Raw genomic sequence first — 21852 nt, forward strand, 5'->3', positions numbered from 1 at the left:
ACTTTATAACGCTAAACTAATTTGACACATAATGACATAATGTTTACAATTTCAATACAGAAGTTATATCTACATCAACCACTCCTGCAAATTTAGAGACTTCAACAGAAATTTTGCAAACTGAAACGGCAAATGACATTACATCAAATTCAGCTTCGACTACGACAGACGCAATTGATACATCAACAACAATTACAACACAGACATCAACAACTACAACATCATCAACAACAACTTTCGATACAACAAGTGATGTTGATGAAGTTATGACAACTGCCTTGGCAAACGACACAACAACGGAAGAAGCTGTAATTTCGTCAGATGCATTGGTAACAACAACTGTCGAGACAACGGATGTTAATGATGAATCTAACGCTGCATCCATACAAGAGATCAATGGTTTACAGGTAATTGTTTCGATTTAATTTTTTACGGCATTGTATTTTGTTTAAAATGGCTTTTTGCAATGGTATCTATAGATAAGTTGATGTCAACATCCTGTGCATTTTTGACTTTCAAATGGCTAGGACGTTTAGGATAATCATAAGCAAACGAAGTGTAAAGTAAAAGAATCAATATAACATGTAAGACGTCAGAGATAAATGTACTCCTATTGTAAAATTTTTATGATATACTAGTAAGACATTATAACCACGCATAATGAGTGTAAAATATTTTTGATGCCCTTACCCTTACTCCTGCGTGTTTTTAATCGGTTAAGCATCGCACGAAATAAGAAAAAAAACTTACGGTAAAACACATTTTATTATTTGATGTAACGTGATATTTAAAAGAAGGAGGCATTATTTTAATGGCAGAAAAATTAAAAACAATATTAAATTTTATATCTTCGTAGAGCGGTAACCTGATATTGTGATATTTAAAAGGAGACATTTTTTAATGGCAGAAAATTTTTTTAAAAAATTATTATTAAAATTGTATGTCTTCGTAGAGCGGTCGAATACAGCATTGTTGTTTGCAGCATAAAGGTACCGTAAACCAGAAAACAGAAATATGCGTTTTCGCCGTCTTTCATAAAAAAAAAACAATAAGCGTTTATAGCTGCTTTAAATAACTAAAAAGATTTTTGACAAAATACATATTTGTATCTGCTATCGCATCAATTATACTTGATGACCAAAGCCATCTTCTGTCAAGGTCATCACCTAATTCTAATATGTTGTTTAACAAAATTTCAGTGATGTTATTATGATTAGTTGGGACTGAAATCGGATTGATTTCCAGTTTAATGAATGTAATTATCCACATTGCCGTGAAAATACTTGTAATTCATCCAAATTTACTGTTTTAACCACATATATGTACATCGTGTTGATTACTCCGATTAAATTCAACAATATAACAATTAAAGACAAAACTCGGCGGTGTAAAACTGTTTATTTTCATTATTTTTTACACATGATCGAATCTCATTTACTATGTACAACAATTGCATTAAGTACATATATCAATAGAAAAAAAGAAAAATAGTTGACAAAACGTAAAGAAATTTAAATGTAATCAAATAAAGTGTCATATTAATTTGCAACAAAAAAAAAATAATAAATTGACACTCTATTTTATTCCAATATTTAATTTCAGATAGACTATAGTCCCTATTCGTTTTATGGGAATTTGACGATTTTCAACATTTCATTGACCAGTGGCTCGAACCACACAACCTTAGCTGTGATTAATAATCAAACCACTATAGTCTGTGATGAAGACAGCAATGCTTTGGTGTATGAATGGAGTTATAATTTCAATCTTACAGGCGATATCAATATTACAATAATTGTTTCAAACGACATATCGCAGATGTTGAAATCCTTCATCATTTACAAATATTATCCGATAAATGGAATATCTACAACAAATATAAGTAGCGTTTACAATACTAGCGAGGCTGTGACGATGAATCTTTTCACTGAATTAAACGTGATGATACCCCAAGGATTCATCAACTTCACTGTCGACTGGAGTGATGGTAACTATTCCATGGGAATCCTTGACCTCAATGAACAACCTCTAGAACAGCAGATTCAACTCCTCCATCCATACTCCATTCAAGGGAACTACACTGTTGTTTTAACTCTTCAATCGCAACTGGAAGCTTTAAACCTATCATACAACGTTTACATATGGGATAGGCTGAGTGTATTGCTCAACTCGTCTGTAAAAGCAAAAGTAAATGAAGAAATTGAGTTTATGTTTTTCAATCCTCCAAACTCAAATTTTCGATACCTCGTAACCTATGGAGATGGATCCTCGATGCAAAATGTGGAATCTGACTTGTATAGACCATTTGATATTTCAACGTTAATGAAATCTTTTTCGACACCGGGTCTTTTTGACGTTTCTATGCAAGCATGGAATCCATTTTATAGCAGCTCGAATGCATATACAGTTAATGTCACAGGTAATATAATAAATGAACCAACATTTCGTAACAATATTGAATATTGTAAATACCATAGATCTTATACTTATTATAATGTACATGTACAATGTCTATAATATTCTTCATTCATCTTTAACATACTTATTAATATACAGCCTACACGCCCGTCCGTCTCTTTGGTGGCGCTGTACATTTCGAAGGATCAGTTGAGGTGTTTTATGCCGGAAAATGGTGGTCAATATGCGACACAGACTGGGATATAACGGAAGCCAATATTGTCTGTTTTATGGCAGGGTATGCCAGGTAAGTAAATAATGAACTGTAATCTTGAGAGGGGTTTGAAATATTTGTTAAGCACATTTCTGTACATGTTGTACTCACAGAACTGCCGCTACGCCGTACCTAGGTACACACTTTGGCGTTGGTGCAACGATACGCATGTCAATCAATTGTGGAGGAGAGGAGTGGGACATAGAAGATTGCAGTCCTCAGATTAATGTACCAACCTGTCCACTTGCTGGAGTTCACTGCTCCACAAACGGTATTTTCATATAATAATATTTGTATGTAGCAAGGAAATTCAAAAGTTAAACGTTTGGAAATGTATGGATCGACAACTTCTTGAAATTGAAAAAAAAGTAAATAGTTTAAAATGAAATGGTTCTATTTATGTCAGATGAAAAAAGGGGTTTTATGACTTTCTTAGGGGTGTTCATGCTGAAACTATCCGATGGTCAAGATTCTACTGTCTCGTTGTTGACTGGACAAGACACAGTGATCAACTTTGATTATGTCGCCGACATTGCTTCCTTTGAAGCAATTCTAGATAACAGCATTGCTCTTGATACTCAGGGTGTACAAAACAACATTCAGAGCAAAACGTATCAGTTCTCCCTTTCTCCAACAATGATTTCCGGGTATGGGATTCACCAAATCTTATTCAGACTAACTAGCGAAATGAGCGTTAAAGAGGTGAAAGTTGAAGTCAATTTTGAAGAAAATATCAGCCAATTTCAGGTATATAAAATTTTAGATTGTTCTAAACATTCCAAGCTAAAAATCAGAATTGCAAAATATTGTTCATTTTACTTCATTACTTTCCAGATTATTTACGTATGTTACTTTATATGTATGCTATATTTTTAGGTTGAATACGATAAGTTCGTTGAATATAGAAAACCTACAAACTTCAATGCTACAGTTGCTTCTGGATCAAATTTGCATTTTACATGGGTGTTTGGTTCCACTGTAATTAACTGCAACTTCACTGGAAATGGCACACAATTCTTTAGTTTTAACCATACAATTACCGAATACGGCAACGTAAATGTCACGGTTGTTGCCTCAAATTCCATTGCCACAGCAACGCAGTCATTCAATGTCATTGTGTTTAACAGAATCAATGGGATAATTATCAATACAAGTAAACCATCGTATGAAACACTCGAGGAAGTTGACATAAATTTAATGGTTACAGATGATGCACTTCAACCTCAAGGACAGGTAAACGCAACCATAGATTTCGGAAATGGAAACATTACCCATTGCCTTCTGTCTGTTAACGATACGTATCTTATACCAAATTTAAACTTTTTCCATCATTATGAAACTCAAGGAAATTATTCAATACCGCTTATTCTTAAGTCGTACGGCGATACTTTATACAAGACGCATAATATCCAAGTATGGGATAAACTGAATGTTAATCTCTCATCTGTTACTGAGGGGAAAGTGGACGTTGGTATTCAGTTTACCTTTGGAGCAACGCCACGGTCAAATTTTTTGTATCATATATCATACGGAGATGGAACATACATTCAGAATAATGAAACCGATCTCTATCGGAATTACGACTTCGAGAGCTGGAATAAATCATACAACGAGCCTGGACTATACAACGTGTCCATGAGGGCTTGGAATCCGGTCCATGACAGTTACTTTTCTTATCTTATCAAAATCACGCAAGGTAAGAATACATTGAAAGGCGAATCAGTTTTGATCACAAACTACGGTATCTTATCGTTATCTTAAGACGGCTGAATGGTCGTGGCCATTTTAAGACTTTATAAATCTCCTTTATAAGAAGAGCTCTGTATAAAGGAAAAGGAAACTATCCAAATTCAAAATGAAAATATATGAATTTTTATTCACTAAATAATAGTTGAGAGGTATCTAATAATTTTCATAGAATTAATGTAGATATGATGGGAAATTAGTTGACTACGCATCCTCCTGAATTATTGTTTGAGAAATGTGATTCATGACTTCTTTTCTCATCCACTTTCAGACCAGATATTGAATTACACCATCGACAAAGAAAATAGCCAGATCATTCCATACTTTTACAGGGACTCAAAAGAAATTTTGCTTTATTTCGAAACCCGCAACAATACTGTTCAAGAAGTAGAATTTGAATTGATGATTGGAGATGCATTAATTAACTCCAGTTCTATTATCATAAACCAGTCTGAGGCAAAAGTAAAGACAATTCATCTTCCTCTCCATCGGCTATTGCAAGATATTCCCTTTGGAAACCATTCTATGAATATGACACTTTTTGCTCAAAACAGAACCGAGGTCAATGGATTAATCGTTCAATTATACTACGAGGAGAAAATAACCGGCTTACAGGTATGTATTTATTCGTTTTGGTTTATTTTGTTACACATTTTTCTTAAACTAACTGAAAATCTAACTAACTATAAAATCGCTTCATATTTTCATTGATTTAGGTGTTTTTCGAAAAGAATGTTGAAGTCGAAAAAAATGTCGTGTTTGACGCAACACTCGAAAGTGGATCAAATTTTGAAGTGAAATGGATTTACAAAAATAACTCAGCTGAGTTTATGTATTTAAACAACAATACTAGATATTTTAGTCACAACTTTACCTTGTTTGACACTGGGGACATAGAAGCTTCTGTAACTGTCACAAATCTTGTTTCCAACCAGACGTATTCATTCCTGTTTCATGGTTATTACAGAATAAACGGTATTTTCCTCAAAGTTGGAGAATTTTATGAAACAACAGACACATTTGAGGTGGCAGTTATTGTTAACAGTACTGCTAAACAACCCCAGGGCAATGTGAATCTCAATTTAGATATGGGAGATAATGAAGTTATTAACACAAGTTTAACAACTGGTGATGGTACCTTGAATTCGGGATATAACACATCTAAACAGTATCCTATTCAAGGAAACTATACAATTATTGCTAACTTAACATCTCCGCTTGGATCTGAAGTTTTTTCGTCCACTGTATATGTGTGGGACAAGTTGACAGTGAATGTGTCCTCGGAAGTGGAAAAAAAAGTTTTTGAAAACATAACATTTGAATTTCAAAACACGCCCAATTCTAACTTTTTATATATCTTATCATATGGTGATGGTGATATCCGTCAAAACAACTACAGTGATTTATTTCGACCATATGATTTCGAAAGCTGGAACAAATCTTACAATTATCCAAATGACTATAATGTTTCTCTCTATGCGTGGAATCCAGTATACAGCAGTTTCCATTCATATATGATTCATGTGACACAAGGTTTGTATATGAGTTAAAAATATATTATTTGTAGTTTTCTAATGAAGATTGTGAATATTATATATATGTTACCCAATGTTACCCACTAACATCTTTCATACTTCTTGCAGACCAGATAACAAATTTTACATTTGATGGAAATCAGTCAATGCCAATTTTGCTAGTTTCAAAGTCGGTTGTCGATGTCCACTTTAACTTTTCCACCCTCAACAATACAATAGTTCCCGATCTCCTCTTCAATGCTACTATTGGCAACTTAAGCATCGATACCAGGACAGCCAAAATTGATCAACAGGCCGGTCTTCTTGTGTTTAGCATGGATTCGTCGCTGATGGGGAATCTTATTTACGAATTGTACACCATCAAGTTCTCAATGCTAGCTCAGAATGAAACCGAAGAGCATTCCTTAGATATGACCGTTATTTATGAGCAAGCGATTGAAGATATAATGGTAAATGTCATACGATATATTAGTATTTCGGATAAGTCAATAAGGCATTGAATACTTATTTTTGGATGCAGTCAGTCTTATAACGCACCAAGCAGTGCAGACAAAATGTATACCGCGCGTTAGCGCGGTATGATAATTTGTCTGCACCACTTGGTGTGATGCAGACAAATGTGGTTAAATGTTAATATTTATATAATAGTGCCTCCGGCTCGTGCACCATCAAACCCTGACTACTATTTAGGCATAGTACATGCACAACACAACACTATTGTTATAATTATGCCGACTGTTAAATATACTGACGTGCTTTGCTATAAGTAGCTCTGACGTTCGAGTGTTGACAAGTCCCTTAAAATAATCACCGGAAAAGCAAGCGTTTGTTGTTGTTTTCAAATTACGTGTACGGTAATCAATTGATTTGATTGTTTATTTAATCAACAAGTTGTTGTACAATAAAAAGTTAACAAAGGTTTATGTTCTTTTTAAGAAATAGAGAGACGTTTTGCCTTACCGAGAAAACTCGAAATGTTTAGCAGACGAAATCTCAGTGAATTTTTTTTTTGAACATTCTTTATCTAGCGTCATTTAAAAAAGCGTTTTTGTGATTCTCATGTAGAATTTCTTTGAAAAATGTTCAATCAATTTGTTCAAAAGTTTATAGGAAACTTTAACTTTAAAATTACCGTCAATAATGAAGTTTTTTTTGGAAAAATGAATAATTTTAATTGCTTGATTTCAGTCGTATATATGTAGTTTTTATATACCTAAATACCGGTATTCATAATAACGGCTAATTTAGCGTAGCGGTAACGCGTTGGGCTTCATGCTAGAATCAATGATTTTAGCGTGGTGAGTTCGAATCCCGCTGTCGGCGCTTGAAAGATTTTCGTGGAAAATATTCGCCGTGCTCTATTTCGGCATAGTATGCTTACGCTATATAAATCCTTTGATACTATGCGAAAATAGATGAGTATTGAATATATAGTGACAAACTGACAGAAGGCATAATAATGTCTGATATCAGAACAAATAAAACAATATTAATATCAACGTTTCATTTTTTTAAGGTTGACTACGACCTATACACAGAGGTAGGATTCCCCCTTGCATTCAATGTGAGCATAATTAATGGATCAAACATGGAGACTGATTGGTTTCTGGGTCCGACAGACACACTCCATTTTTTACATCCTTGTAATTCTACTCGGTCACTTCTTTTCAACCACACGTTCAACGAAACAGGAGACATCAATGTCACTGTTGTTGGGAAAAATCGTGTGTCTGCATTAAGTAAAAGCGTCATTGCTTACCACTACTATCAAATCAATGGATTTGTCTTGCAATCAAATACGACCGTCCAAACAATTGAAAATGCAACAATCGTTTTGCGGGTAGAAAACTCTGCAAACCAACCCCAAGGAATGGTATATATTGAAATTGATTTCGGCGATGGTGACTCAACAAATATATCTTTGGATGCAAATGACGATGAGCTTGCAGTTGGAGTTCCGTTTAGTCACCACTATGTTTATCAAGGGGTTTACAATATTACTGCAATCCTCAAATCGCACATCAACAGCAAGAATTTGACAACAGATATTGGTATTTGGGACAAATTAGACGTTAAACTAGCACCAGTTTCTTCTACTAGAGTAAACCATGAAGCCGAATTTTCGTTTATTTCAACCCCAAACTCTAATTTTATGTACAATGTTTCTTATGATGATGGGACATTCGTTACAAACAAAGAAAGCGATCTGTATCACCACTATAACTTTACTTCTTGGAACAAGTCGTATTCCCAACCAAAGAAATATTATAATGTGTCAGTGAAGGCATGGAATCCAGTTCATTCTTCCATCAACTGGATTGATGTTCTAATTGAACATCCTTTACATGAGGGCAAGATAGGAATGTCACCGAATATTGAAATGATTCCCAGGCCTGATGGAAAGCAGAATATTACAATGAGTCTTCTTGAAAATCTGCCTGACCCATCCAATGTTGTTTGCACTTTTGACAATGATGAAGATGATTTAGTGATAAATTACAGTATTTCTCGATTCGGATACAATCATCCTGTAAAAAGAAACTACACATTCCAAAGGGATGGGGACAAGAACGTTACTTTCACTTGTTACAATTCAGTCAGTAGCTACCAAGGCTTTTCAGTAATACAAGTTCGCTCTTTTACTGCTGATGACTTCAATTATACATTTTTGAATCCTGTGAACATGAACATGTCACTTGTGCCTACAATTCCATCTGATGGAATACATTTTCCATTTAAACCAAAACATGACCCTGTGAACGTCATATTTAACTTAACTTTATTTGAATGTTCTCGTCTGCCTCCGAATATTGAAACGGTTTGGGTTTTTGGTGACGGAACCAGCGAAAACCGGTTCATTCAGACCGAATTTGAATATATACACGAGTTCAAAATGCGTGGTAACTATACGATGACCTTTACAATTTTAGATCACAACTATAATACGTCGTCAATCCGTGTACATAATATTACACTTGGAACCATGATTTTGTTCTGCGACAAACATAGCGTTGATTTAAGAAAAGAAACATTTACACTTACGGCTACGAAAATGTTAGGAAATGCAACATACGAGTTTCAGGTTGACGTTTTAGAAAATAACCAAAACATCTATGACTTGCAGGTAATTGAAGACTCTTATGAACCCCTCCACGCATATAGTACAACAAATGTGAGTCTGCAATTTTATGAGTACGGATTTTATCTACCGAAAGTCAAGGGTTTCAATGGTTCTGTTACGGAAATTGTATATCTAGACAATCCGATCATTGCTGATTATAACATTACAGGTGAAATAGATCTTGTTGCTGATGCTAGTAATTGGAGAGTTGTATCTCCACCAGGGGAAGTGAAATTCTTTGTTGAAATTATAAATAAAACAGAAGATCCTCGGTTTGGAATACCAAAGAGGCCATTTACACATTGTAGTCTCCTCACTGGGGACCTGGTGGATAGATTTCAGTATAAACAAACTTTTAACATCACGGCAGATACCCCAATGCAATATAACAATACGTATATTTCACTCGGAAACCTTACAGTGTCTATCACTTGTTCAAACAATATTTCGGATGTAACGATTACCAAACCGATTTACGTAGGGAATGACTGTTATTCAAAAGTTGGTCTATTTGAACGAAAATATTCAATGCCAAATGAGTCTTTACCTGTATCCACTGCAACGGATGTCTATATATATAGTAGGATAAATGTCCATTGTCTTGAACATGATATCAAATACAACTGGACCATCCGAAAAACAAATCTAGTTGGAGCAGATCTGGAGGTTGTAAATTATACAAATCCTCTAGGAACAAACACGGGAACGTTTTTGGTAACGAACGGATCATTTGCTGCAGGGTATTACAAAATTGAATTAAACGTTACCCTCAGCTCTACATACTTCCACGAGTATACGTACATGACTTTTAAGGACCCACTGCCATTTTCATACATTTCTGGTGGTAGCACAAGGACAGTATCATCGAACACACAATCGTATGAGTTTGATGCTACCTTCTCTCATGATGGAAAAGGTGAAAGGGGAAACATCAGATTTACATGGACTTGTAAAAAGTATGCTTTTCTTTTAGTTTTTTTTTTTTTTTTTTGCATTTAAGAAAAATTTCATATTACTTGAATTATGTAAGAATTAATCGTAAAGTACTTAACCATTCCATCTTTTATTTTGAAATCATGTATTTTAAGGATCAATCAAGCGTTTCCTTTCGGTAATAATGAAATTGACATGAAAGCAAGGAGCAATCAAGGCGGTTCCTGTAGCACAGGAAATTCACAGTCCAACGGCAGATACGAAATTACAGGCCTTAAACCTGGTGAAATGTTTGAAGCAACGGTTACTGTTCAAAGAATAAGTGGTGTTAATCAACCAACAGACAGCTCTACCCAGCTTTTAGTTGTTGACTCCGGCTCTATCCCGGTTCTCTCATTAAGGTGAATTGAAGAAGAAATCACACTATTAAATACAGTACATACATGTACGCTATAAAAAAAAAATATTCTCCCCCGGTTTTTTTTTCGCCCCTTTCGCCCTCGGTATCAGCGGGTGAATTTAAGACCGGGCAAATTCAAAAGAGTTTTAAATAACAGTTTAAATAAGAAGGATTATCTATTTTTATTGTGTCTGGGCGAATTCAAGACTTGGCGAAGCAATTTGCAAGTGTAGAAGGACGAAAATAGCTCAGATAAAAAATAATCCTGTATACAGTAGTGAATGATGATTGCTTTGCTTAGTTAATGTGCTTATGGTATAGACACCAGTGAGGTTGAAAACTTTTTATTTCCACAATCTAATCATATGTTAAAACAAGAATAGTATTTGAGCAGAAGATGCATTATAAACGATTTTTAAATAAAGTCATGTTAGAAACTTGGTCGTATTTCAAAATTATGTCGACATGTCGATAAGTAGATGACTCTTATCTGTTTAAAATCTCAATAAACTGATTACAGATGCACAAAAAATTGCCTATCAAAAGTAGCTGTTGCATCTCCCCATGCACTGAGAGGAGTTTGCTCGAACTGTGAAAGTTCAGGCCTGAAAAAGTTAAGGTCAAAATGGAAACTGTGGGTTGAAAAAGAAACATCGGCCGATGTATTCGTGGAGGTTGCTAATTTCACCAATATGACTGGAATTACAGGTAATTTGCAAATCGATTTTTATGTAAAGAAACCAATAATCAGTTTAATTGAAGTAAAAGAATAATGCAAGGTTTGAAAAATATTACTGCGCTGGTTTGGATGTAAAGAAGTATAGTAATTTTTTTCGTAATATGTATATTTCTTTTACTCCAGGTACTTTAAAAGAGAGTATTATAATTGATGGTGGTCAACTAGAAAGTGGAAAGAAATACCTTATTGCAATGGAAGGCGCATTCAATGACAGCTCATATTCCCCCAATTTCGTATACACAACATTTAAAACGAACTTTCCACCGTACAATGGACACTGTACAGTGAATACCACCACAGGTAATGGCCACTCTGGAGGTGAAGATCATTGTCATAAATGATGCACTGTATATTATTTGTATGTTTCTGTGGCAAAATTCAGAATACATATTCGAGATTTGTAAATATTTGTCTACTAAAATGAATGAAAGTGAACGACATTTTGATCCGTGCCATGAGTATTTGATTATGTTTTAAAATTCTGTTATGAAGGAGTTTTCTTAATTTGTTAGAGAGAGAGAGAGAGTTTTACAGTTTATATTGTATACGGGATAAATTCTGCCTGTGCAAAGCCCCTCCTGTAATAGTTCTATATTTGACTGTACATTGCATTTTTGGGAGTTGATTTTAATCAACTCACTTTGGCAAACCGGGACTGAGACAGCATGCGCGGATCCAGAAAATTTTTCCAGGGGGGGTCCGAAGGATAATTGTGTTTGCCAGGGGGGGTCCGAAGCATATTTTCGCGATAATTTTACTATGTAAATTTAATAAATTTTCATTTTCCAGGGGGGGTCGGGACCCCCCCGACCCCCCCCTCTAGATCCGCGATTGGACAGTGTTTGGACCACAAAGCACAAATCATCACCGCTGACAAGACTTAGTTCTTAAAAATAATCGATAAATTCTATGTAATGTATGCTGAAGCATTTTAGAAAGGAAACTTTTTATAAATACCTTGAAAATAGTCAGATTTTAAATAGTACGAAAAATTTAGATATTTTTGGCAGTGTTATGTATTCCTACGTCAGAGTTTAATATAGTCCCGTTCAACCATCCGCTGTCTCCGTAAATCTCCGACAAGCAGAGAGTCATTCTATATTTAGAGGTCGCGTCATTAAACTATCACGTGAGCTGGGTTGCGTTCAAGATCGTAGCTGCTACGTAGGGCTACGTAGTTGAACGGTAAGCTAGCGTAGCCGCTAGGCAGATATTCGTAGCCTAAATATTTTGTGCTAAGCATCGAATTCAAGTTGGCAACCTTAGTTACCACTTTGTAACAAACATGAAATCTATGTATCTAGTAATAATTTATCTATCCTTTAAGTGAAAATGAATTTTAATATGTACATTTCCGCTTGAAATTAATAAATCATGTCGATGAAATTAGTCTTAAGTCGAATATTTCCAACTTTAAATCAGAGACCTAGTGTCTAACCTAGCGGTCCGTTCAATAGACCTAGATATCTACGACCTAGCGGCTAGGCTAGCTGCTACGATCTTGAACTTGTGTTGGCTGAGAGTATCTTTTGCTTGTCAGAGATTAACGAGGTTCTGGTTAACGAGACTAGAGTTCATGATTGCTTGGATCCGTACAATTTTTGAAATGTTTCGATTACTGATACATAGTTTGATGGAATCAATTCTATTTTGAATACTACACAACATGATTCATACGGGGTTTTCTCGAAATTCTTTGGCGGAAAAGTCCGAGAATTCATATTAAAAACTGTGCGTAATTCAAATACAGATTATAAACTACTTGCCAAGCAAAATAACATATCGTTTTTGAAATAAATAATAATCGATAAAATCAACTCCCGTCAGTACTTAAGTACTTAGATTCAAATTCTTCTCATTTATAGGGTAAACGTTGAAAGAGCTACATTTGTAGAGTGGGTTTTGAACTTGCTGATCAGTAGCAAGCATGTTAACATGTTAACCCATTTTGCAACGCTGCAGATTCAAAATGGTGAAAGGGATTTTTTACCTCCTCTTGAGGTTTTAGTCGAAAGAAATTAACTGACAATACAAATACAGTTTACATTCCATCTTTATTTCCTCTATTCCGGTGACAATAACGTTGGGTTGTTTCTGTATTTACTAGTATTTGTGGACACAATGACGTAGCTATTATATAATACTGTATGTATAATTTATGCAATGTGAAATAGTTTATTTAAAATCGGTATAATTTAAAAAGCTGTAACGGCACGTGCATTTAAGAAACAACATACTCTCACGATGATCACATACAGTCTAACAGTGTGTACAATGTTATGTACACGCTAGCCATTATATTGAAGTTGGTATATGCCGGTGGATTAAGACATCTCGAATCTCGTATCTTTAAAATGACTTTTCGGAGACGAGGTGTCAAACTTTTATTTTACAGTTGTGATATTGATTTTGATTTGCTTAAATTATATGCATGTTATAAAAAAATATTTTATGAAAATGGAAGTAAACCTAGAGAGTGTAAATTATTTAAACAAAAAAAATATATATAAATTTCAGATACAATCAACCGACTGAGTGTGAATTGCTTTGATTGGTTGGATGAGGGGTTACATGAAAATAGAGATGCAGTGAGGGACCGGAGTAACGCAGTAGTGTTTCAATATTTGTATGAAACTAAAATCACTAGAAATACGTCCTTTGGAGTTCAAACAATGACACATTATCTATACCGTGGCGGTATGTTAATTTTAGCCCTATTTAATCTCCTCTTGTTTTCAATCAAATGTTTTATTTATCATATAAGTTTGACATTCATTTATTCACATTTTAAACGACTAACACTCAGTCTGATTTTACATGTAATAGGTACATGTATATTTATTGAATTTATATCATGGAATTTTGCAGCATATTCGGTTTTATATACTCTGCAATCCACTGTAGTTTAATTCAATTTTTTTTTTACTATTTTAAAGTAAAATCTATCAATCCATAATGAAACGAAAAGGACATAATACGAAATAAATATCAAATGCTGTTAAGCTGCAGTATAAACAGTTTATAACATTTATTTATTTAAAAGGCGAAAGTACAATTAAAGAAGTTCCCGTTCAAGCTGGCGATAACTTTACCGACTACAATGTGACTATACTGGTCAAAATCGTTGACGAGCAAGGGGATTTTTCTCTTTTCGAAACTACAACACAAGTGAGTGAAACCGTTAAATGAATTTTTTGGAGTCAAATATACAAAATAAAAAATAAAGTTATTCAAGACAAATTCCGCTCATGTACTTCACTTCCAAAATAATTTTATTCCTCAGATTATTCCACCAACGAAACCAGCTCAAATTAATGTCAACTCTGTAGGGGGATTCTTCGATAACGTTATTGCGTCATATTCCCAGGCTGTTGCAGGGGGTAACAATATGGCGGCTGTTGGAGTCCTTGGAGCTGCAGCATCGCTGTTTGACAACGTTACAAATGTAACCGCCATCAAAGATTTATAATTTGTAAAAGAAATCCATTTAAACTGATACAAGGGAAAAAAGGAGCTTGTGCTTATTATAATTATGTCACTTGATTGATATTTGAGTAGTTTGTGTCGTTGTGAATAACTTAATTGTAATACTATTTTCATCCTTCGAATATTTGTAGACAACTACGGTACCTACCGAAGACGAGGTTCTATCGAGCAAACGTGTAGCCGACGAGGACACCATGAATCCTACCATCAACCCAGTTGAAGCGCTTTATATTCAGGTACAATTTGCAGCAACACTTATGGGGATATTTATTGTGAATTTGCAAAATTAATTATACATGTGCATGAAATAAAAAAAAACGAGTTTTTAAGAAAAAAGTGCAATAGTAAAATCAGATACAGTGATCGTATTTTTGATTTGTTTGGTTTTTTTTACCAGAAAATAAAAGAGATCATGGGATTTTTTAAGTCGGACATCACACTAGACTGTACAGAAAATGCGAAGAAGTTCAGTATCAGTGATATCCAACATGTATTCAGTACCTTGGAATCCCTCGTTCTGTTAACACAGTACATACCTATAGATATTTTGGTACGTACTGAATCTTAAAGTGCGTATTTGATTAATATTTGTTTGGATAATTCATGGTTATCTTTTACGTTATTTACATTCACAGGAGGACTTGACAACTTTTATTTTCAACATGACGCATTGTTTTGAAGGAGTTGTTAATTTTGTCACAGACGAGCTCGATGATGGTGTAACGTTTATTCCGATTCAATACAGCGACATTATCAGAGATATATGTGAAGGTTTGATCAATACGCTTCTACGTTTTACTGAGTTTAAACATTTATGGTGTTATCATTTCATAAACATTCTAAATATTTATAGTGTTTCCTTACCATCAAAATTTCATGTCGTTATAATTCATTAAAACCATGATTAAATTACAACATATGTTTACAGTTGCAGTTGATGTTTATTAAACTTTGAAAAGTCATGTCTCCTACCCTACACCTAAATGTCTGTACTGTGACATTGAAATTTAAATTCACTCATCTGCATTTAAAATCCACTCATTTCCTCTGTATGAACTCGTTGGAAAAATTCAGGGAAATTTTAGATAAATACAAACTATAATTGCTGTGAAAACAAAACGTACACCTATTGTTCTGTACTAATAATCAAATGAATGCAATACCCCCAGTGAAAAGATATGGCATCAAAAAATCGAAACGTAATTGAACCCATACCTCTAGATTGTTAAGCTGTCAGTTAAAAAAAACATGACAAATAGTTTACAGAATTTAAATGATAAGATTGATTTTATTTGTACAATAGGCCCTGGTACACACAAGTTAAACAATATATATAAAAGATTTTGAAACACTCTACTCTGAAAGAGAGTATTTTACATCGCCCACATCAGATTCAATTATTCATCTTTTCTTTAAAAAACGTTTACACCTAAAACAAGCCTTTATGGGTTAATTACAATTATTTTCTGTTCTTTTTGAAAGTTGCTCTACGGGTTTTGAACACAGTTATGGACAAAATGTTACCAACAAAACTACAGAATTTGGATGTGGATCTAAATTTGGAAGACATTGAAGCAGAACTTGCTTTGAAAACAGAATTTGAAAACAAAATGAATGCACACAAAGGCTTATCAAACGTAACAAATTACAGAGGAAAGGCAAATCAAGTTCTTCTGGTCCGCCAGCACGTTCGTGGTATTCAACAAAGTCAGGTTAACCTGGTGAGTGCAAAATCGGTTCGAATTTGATAGACTAAGTATTAGCATTAAGAGGGTTTGATAGTTGTGCCTATATTAGACTATATGAATATCCTAAAGAAGAGGAGTTTTATAGGAAAATGTTGGAGTATACTCAATTTTTAAAGCTAATACATGTGAAATTTTCTTTACAAACTAAGGTATGTAAAATGATTGGTCATTTCTGATAATTTAAAGTTGACCACCGATCGAGCCTCGTTTTAAAGATAAGGTGATCATCAAATAACAAATCAGATCCGCCAGAAACCTTTAAAAGTCAATATTATATGCCATAACTTGTTTTAGTCAGAAAAATCCCAATATCTTAGTTTTAAAATGTAAACATTCTCTTTAAGATGTTCGCTCCTTAGGTCTCGGGTAGCAATTTTCGGTTCTCTAGTCTGAAAATTCTTCATTACATATTAATTCTAGTAGTATATTTTTATTTTACAATGCCAAAATACACTTTAGTGAATAAAACTGTTTTTAAAAACTTACATTTTTACAGAGTTAAGTAAGGCACTATATTTTGTGGCGTAAGGTGTTCAAGAAGGAAATGAACAATTTTCATAACTCACTGGTTTTAGAGTACTGTTACTTTAGCTTCCTAATTTTTAGCGCAGACCAAACTTCTAGGCGTGAGATAGTTTTAGTATTATATTCATGATATTCTAAAAAAAACATATTTAAACAATACTTTGATATTTCTCTCTATATTATGGCATATTTACATTTATCTTATGTTTCATAGAAGTTAAGAAAAAATTAACTCCAATTTTGGCCTAAAATTAGCTTATTTCATGCTATGCTGTGGAACCATTAGAATTCGTGGTGGCTCAATTTTCGTTGTATTCGTGGGTTGCCCTCGTCCTCAAATTTACATCCTCGACAAAAAGTTTTTTGAAAGAGTTATCTTACAGAAATTGAAAATCGACGAATCCACGAAATTCATATGTATGTGGGAAAAATCAACAATGCTAATTTTTCACGGGCATTAAATATTGTTATTGCTGAAAGATTCTTGTAATAGTTACTTATACCTGTTGATTGTTTTTCATCTCTTCCAATTAGACAGCCAAAATACTTCATAGACAACAAGAAGTTATCGCAATACTACAAGAAATTACGTTGAGGTCTTTGTCGCTGGGTGAAAAATCACTAATATCAACTACTGTACTAGACATAGTCACTCAGAGAGTAACACCCGATGACGTAGATGAAACATACGTCAAAAACTTCGAAAGCAACAAAACAGAGCTCCTGATCAAGGTTTTAAATTTTATTATATGAAAAATAAATATATACTGGGTTGTATACTTAGTATTCAATTTCGCGACACTACATGATCCAAAGGCATAAATCTGTATTGTTATATATTTAGATTATAGTGTACAAAAGAAATCCTTACAACTACGTCGAGAACGCCTCTTCATTAACAACTGGTGTTTCTTCCATTGATATGGGCCCAGATGCAATTGTGGATTCAGTAATAAAGAACCCACCAGTTCCCGAGCCTACAGTCTATGAACCAAAACTCCAGACTACATACCCCGAACCAATGATTTACTTCAAGTTTGAAGTAGAAAATGACGGGGATGCTGGTGTGGTGTTCTTCAAGCCAGACAACTTTGACATTAGCAGTACCCCGAACGACACACTGTATAGCTTTTATTTTAGTAGCGTCTACTTCCCGACATCCCAAGATTTTGAAGTTGTTGTGTCAGCTGCCAATTGGTCGACTGCAGACGACGGTTTCAAGATATTTTTGGATGGCGGTGTTTGCAACAAAGGAATATGTTACATGGGAATAAAATTAGGAGTAGGTAAGGTTAAAAGTGGTCAAAAACGTGTAGAATTTGGTTATTGTTGTCAAGGAGAGTAAATAATTCAATTTCGTTTTTAATGTTAGACTGTTAATCAATTGTTGATTGTCATATCTGGATTGTATTGTAGTGGACGTAACTTCCTCTCAGTCTGATACCACTGGTAACTCCAGAAGAAGAAGGCGTGACACAGGTCAAGAAGCAGCCAATGACACCGCGGCGTTCACTCCAACAGCCTCTAACTTTAGCATGGCCATTACAACTACCGGATGTCGTTCTTATGACAAAGCTACGGATACATGGACATCGGATAATTGCGAGGTACCCAATATACTTTGTTATACGTTCATGTTAAATACTGAAATCTGATTGGTTAAGACGCAGTCCACAATCCGTTCTATTACCCTCAGCGTTAGCAACGCACTTAGCAACGGGTAACATTACAAATTGTTACATGCGCGAAAATAATGCGCGTACGGTTCGCTGTAGAATTCACGTTATTCCTATGTGAAAGCAGTAAAGTTTTCTTAAAATTAAGACATTCAGTATAATAAAATAAAAAGTGCCTGTTTGGGAGGATAACAGTTGAAATTGACACCCCTCGAAAACCATTGTTAACCTCCGCTTCGCGCCAGTTGACAATGGTTTTCTCGGGGTGTCAATTTCAACTTTTACCCTCCCAAAAAGGCACTATTTATATAGTGCTATCCTATGAACAATAATTAATATATAATAGTGGTCAGCGTCATTTTATAACTATTAACTAGTTTTATTAATCCAAACGAACAAACATGTATATCAAATATTTTATCTCGTTTTAAAGGTTTTGAGAATCAGTACAAAAGAAAATACGGTGTGCCGATGTTCAGGGACGACCTTTTCTTCAACGTTTGTGGTACCTCTAAATACGATAGATTTCGCGAATGTGTGGGGAAAGTTTGATCCCGCAAATGCTGCCGTGTATGGAACGCTCATTGCATTTCTTGTTGTATACGTAATAGCAGCCTTATATCTCAGACGTCAAGATAAAAAGGACGAGGAAAAGGTAAAAAAAAAAACCACAATAATATGGACCGTTATTTACATGAGGTTTCTAAAACTGATTACTAGTATTACAATATTTTATTTTGTTTTCATAGTGGGCGACACATTTTCTAAGTGACACTGATGGTGGGGATACAAACTTTTATTTACTAACAGTACAAACTGGCATGCGTAAAGGAGCTGGAACCTTATCAAATGTTAATTTTATCCTTTCTGGTGACGAATCTGACACTGGGATAAGAACTTTGTCGGATGGTGTTCGAAAGGTATGCAAGTCTGTGTGTACAAGGGCCATGATTTCCTGGACATATTTTCAGGTACATTTTAACCGCGTGTATTTTATGTATACTAAATTGCCTTTCTTTATAGGGGTTTGCAACAGCAAGTGTAAATAAATATATTATGGGAACCTCAGAACCTCTTGGCAACCTGACACACCTTCGAATATGGCATGACAATTCGGGACCAAAAGGAAGCCAGAGTTGGTATTTGAATAGAGTAGTCGTGGATGATTTACATACCCAAGAAAGGTATTATGGTTTGTAAAGTTAATGATGCAATCAATAAACATTTATATTTAAAAAAGTAAGATTATTTCTTATACGGATTCATCCTATTTATAGATATATTTTCTTGTGTGACAAATGGCTCTCAGTCGAAGAAGAAGATGGAATGATTGACAGAATTCTTCCTGTCTCAAGCAATGATGACATAACATCTTTCAATAACCTCTTTTCCGATCATGCACAGTCAAACATAAGTGAACAGCATTTGTGGCTATCCATGTTTATTAGACCTCAAAGAAGCATATTTTCCCGCGTTCAACGTCTCTCCTGTATATTATGCATGCTTTTCCTTACAATGATTACCAATGCCATGTTTTTCCGGTCCTCTTCTGAAGATAAAGTAGACGGGGTTTGGCAGGTTGGTGTAATAAGAATTTCAGTAACAACTATCATTGTGTCCATAATAGGAATATCCATTACCACACCACCAATTATGTTCATAACATTTGCCTTTCGAAAATGTCGTCCTCCTCCACCTAAGATTATAAAACCGAAAAAGAAAAAACCGATTGCAACAATCTCTCGTAGCGATAATGAAGTATACAGTTCAGAAATAGAAAATGATGATGCAGGATCTGGGACTAAAGATGATGGAATTGAAAACGCATCAGAAGACGATGATTCCAATAATAAGATGAAAGCTAAGAACTTGGAAAATTTACTTAATAACAATCATCTTCCATTGCCTCATTGGGTTCGAAGAATTGCGTGGTTTGTTGTGTTTATGTCCGTTCTCTCTTCAGCCTTCTTCTTGCTGTTGTACAGCATGGAGTGGGGAATAGAAAAGTCAGAAGAATGGCTCTCCTCCTTTATGCTGTCTTTCTTTGAATCCCTTTTGTGCGTGGATCCACTAAAGGTATTGAAATACGAAGATGCTTGTCAAATATCTTAACTTGCTATATTTTGATTATAAAAAGTTTTCTTTTCATGGTTTATTCTTTTTAACGTTATAATTTCAATTATCAGGTTCTTCTGATTTCGGTTGTGTTTGCGTTGATATTCAAAAGAATGGCTGACGAATCAGTCCCTCCAAAAGTTGATTTTGAAAAACTTCAAACAATTTCAAAGTCCCAATTCAAGGCAAAGAGCAGAGAAGGATTTAATGGTATGTTTTCAATTTATTATGTTTTGACATGATATTTTTTAAGAAAAGTAATTATTTTTATGCATGGGTAGTTAATATTATTTTTCGTGTATGTTTCATATAATTAATAATGAGGGTTCAATGCTAAAAACAGATATCATAACAACGTTTAATATGTTTAAGCATTGGTCAACAATATAGTAACTAGCCAGAAACCCCTATCGGAAGAGCAGGTGGCAATCATGAGAAAGAAACGGCAAGAGGAACGAACAGCAAAAGCCGCAATGATAACACTACTAGTGTATGCGATATACGTGTCGGCCATTTACAGCATCAGCTACATGGAGCGTGACCAGCGAGGTTATACGTTTAAACAGAGTTTAGATGATTACATGTACAGTTCATTTTCTAAAGTAAGTCATTCGATAACCACTCCTAAGTGTAAGTGTCAGGTTAATTAACGAACAAAACAGTAAAAGAAACTGGAATACTAGCTGTAAATTCTGTCGTTGAGCAAAATAATACAGTCATTGCATTGTCGAAAAAACACCATGATCAAAGTTGTAAAATAAAATTTAAGTTGTATTTTAAAAATTGCTAATGAATTAAAATAAGTAATTACAAAATGTTTCTTCTTATTTAGGTGTCCGATACAGACTCTTTTTTCGTTTGGTTGAAGGGCTCTTTGCTGCCGACCTATTTTCCGCAGAAAAACTACGCCAATCAAACAATATTTTTTGCTCGTGACTTACAATACTTTTCGGATAATGTTAGCATACGAATAGGTCCACCAAGGCTAAGGCAGGTCCGGATGGGAACAGGTAAGATACACTGTCTTTCAGGTATTCTCTTTAATTTTCCTCATTTGCTTATTAATGTTTGATTAGAATTGAATTTTAAACCGATTCTTCTGGAATTTTTCATTAACCGATGATATGTTCATCAACATGAGATTAACTGTTCATTTT

The 21852-nt window shown here is 34.5% G+C and overlaps 1 protein-coding gene across 2 annotated transcripts in view; it reads left to right on the forward strand.

The window, feature by feature from the left end:
• The window catches only part of LOC105319136 (uncharacterized), a 40706-nt gene that overhangs the window by 13337 nt on the left and 5517 nt on the right, over positions 1–21852 (forward strand). For both annotated transcript variants that reach the window (XM_034457996.2, XM_034457997.2), the window contains exons 3-32: positions 61–407; positions 1603–2419; positions 2557–2704; positions 2785–2942; positions 3108–3418; positions 3548–4367; positions 4689–5032; positions 5134–5950; positions 6061–6401; positions 7469–10029; positions 10162–10407; positions 10927–11114; positions 11269–11445; positions 13663–13842; positions 14189–14313; positions 14429–14590; positions 14763–14867; positions 15029–15181; positions 15267–15402; positions 16114–16352; positions 17439–17636; positions 17749–18190; positions 18321–18511; positions 19014–19235; positions 19330–19500; positions 19604–19764; positions 19858–20656; positions 20767–20905; positions 21068–21297; positions 21528–21705. In XM_034457996.2, coding sequence (XP_034313887.2) covers positions 61–407; positions 1603–2419; positions 2557–2704; positions 2785–2942; positions 3108–3418; positions 3548–4367; positions 4689–5032; positions 5134–5950; positions 6061–6401; positions 7469–10029; positions 10162–10407; positions 10927–11114; positions 11269–11445; positions 13663–13842; positions 14189–14313; positions 14429–14590; positions 14763–14867; positions 15029–15181; positions 15267–15402; positions 16114–16352; positions 17439–17636; positions 17749–18190; positions 18321–18511; positions 19014–19235; positions 19330–19500; positions 19604–19764; positions 19858–20656; positions 20767–20905; positions 21068–21297; positions 21528–21705 — 11106 coding nt within the window. The remainder of the gene's footprint in view (positions 1–60; positions 408–1602; positions 2420–2556; positions 2705–2784; positions 2943–3107; positions 3419–3547; positions 4368–4688; positions 5033–5133; positions 5951–6060; positions 6402–7468; positions 10030–10161; positions 10408–10926; positions 11115–11268; positions 11446–13662; positions 13843–14188; positions 14314–14428; positions 14591–14762; positions 14868–15028; positions 15182–15266; positions 15403–16113; positions 16353–17438; positions 17637–17748; positions 18191–18320; positions 18512–19013; positions 19236–19329; positions 19501–19603; positions 19765–19857; positions 20657–20766; positions 20906–21067; positions 21298–21527; positions 21706–21852) is intronic.

Source organism: Magallana gigas, chromosome 7 (assembly GCF_963853765.1).
Source record: "Magallana gigas chromosome 7, xbMagGiga1.1, whole genome shotgun sequence".
In the NCBI taxonomy this organism is placed as follows: domain Eukaryota; kingdom Metazoa; phylum Mollusca; class Bivalvia; order Ostreida; family Ostreidae; genus Magallana; species Magallana gigas.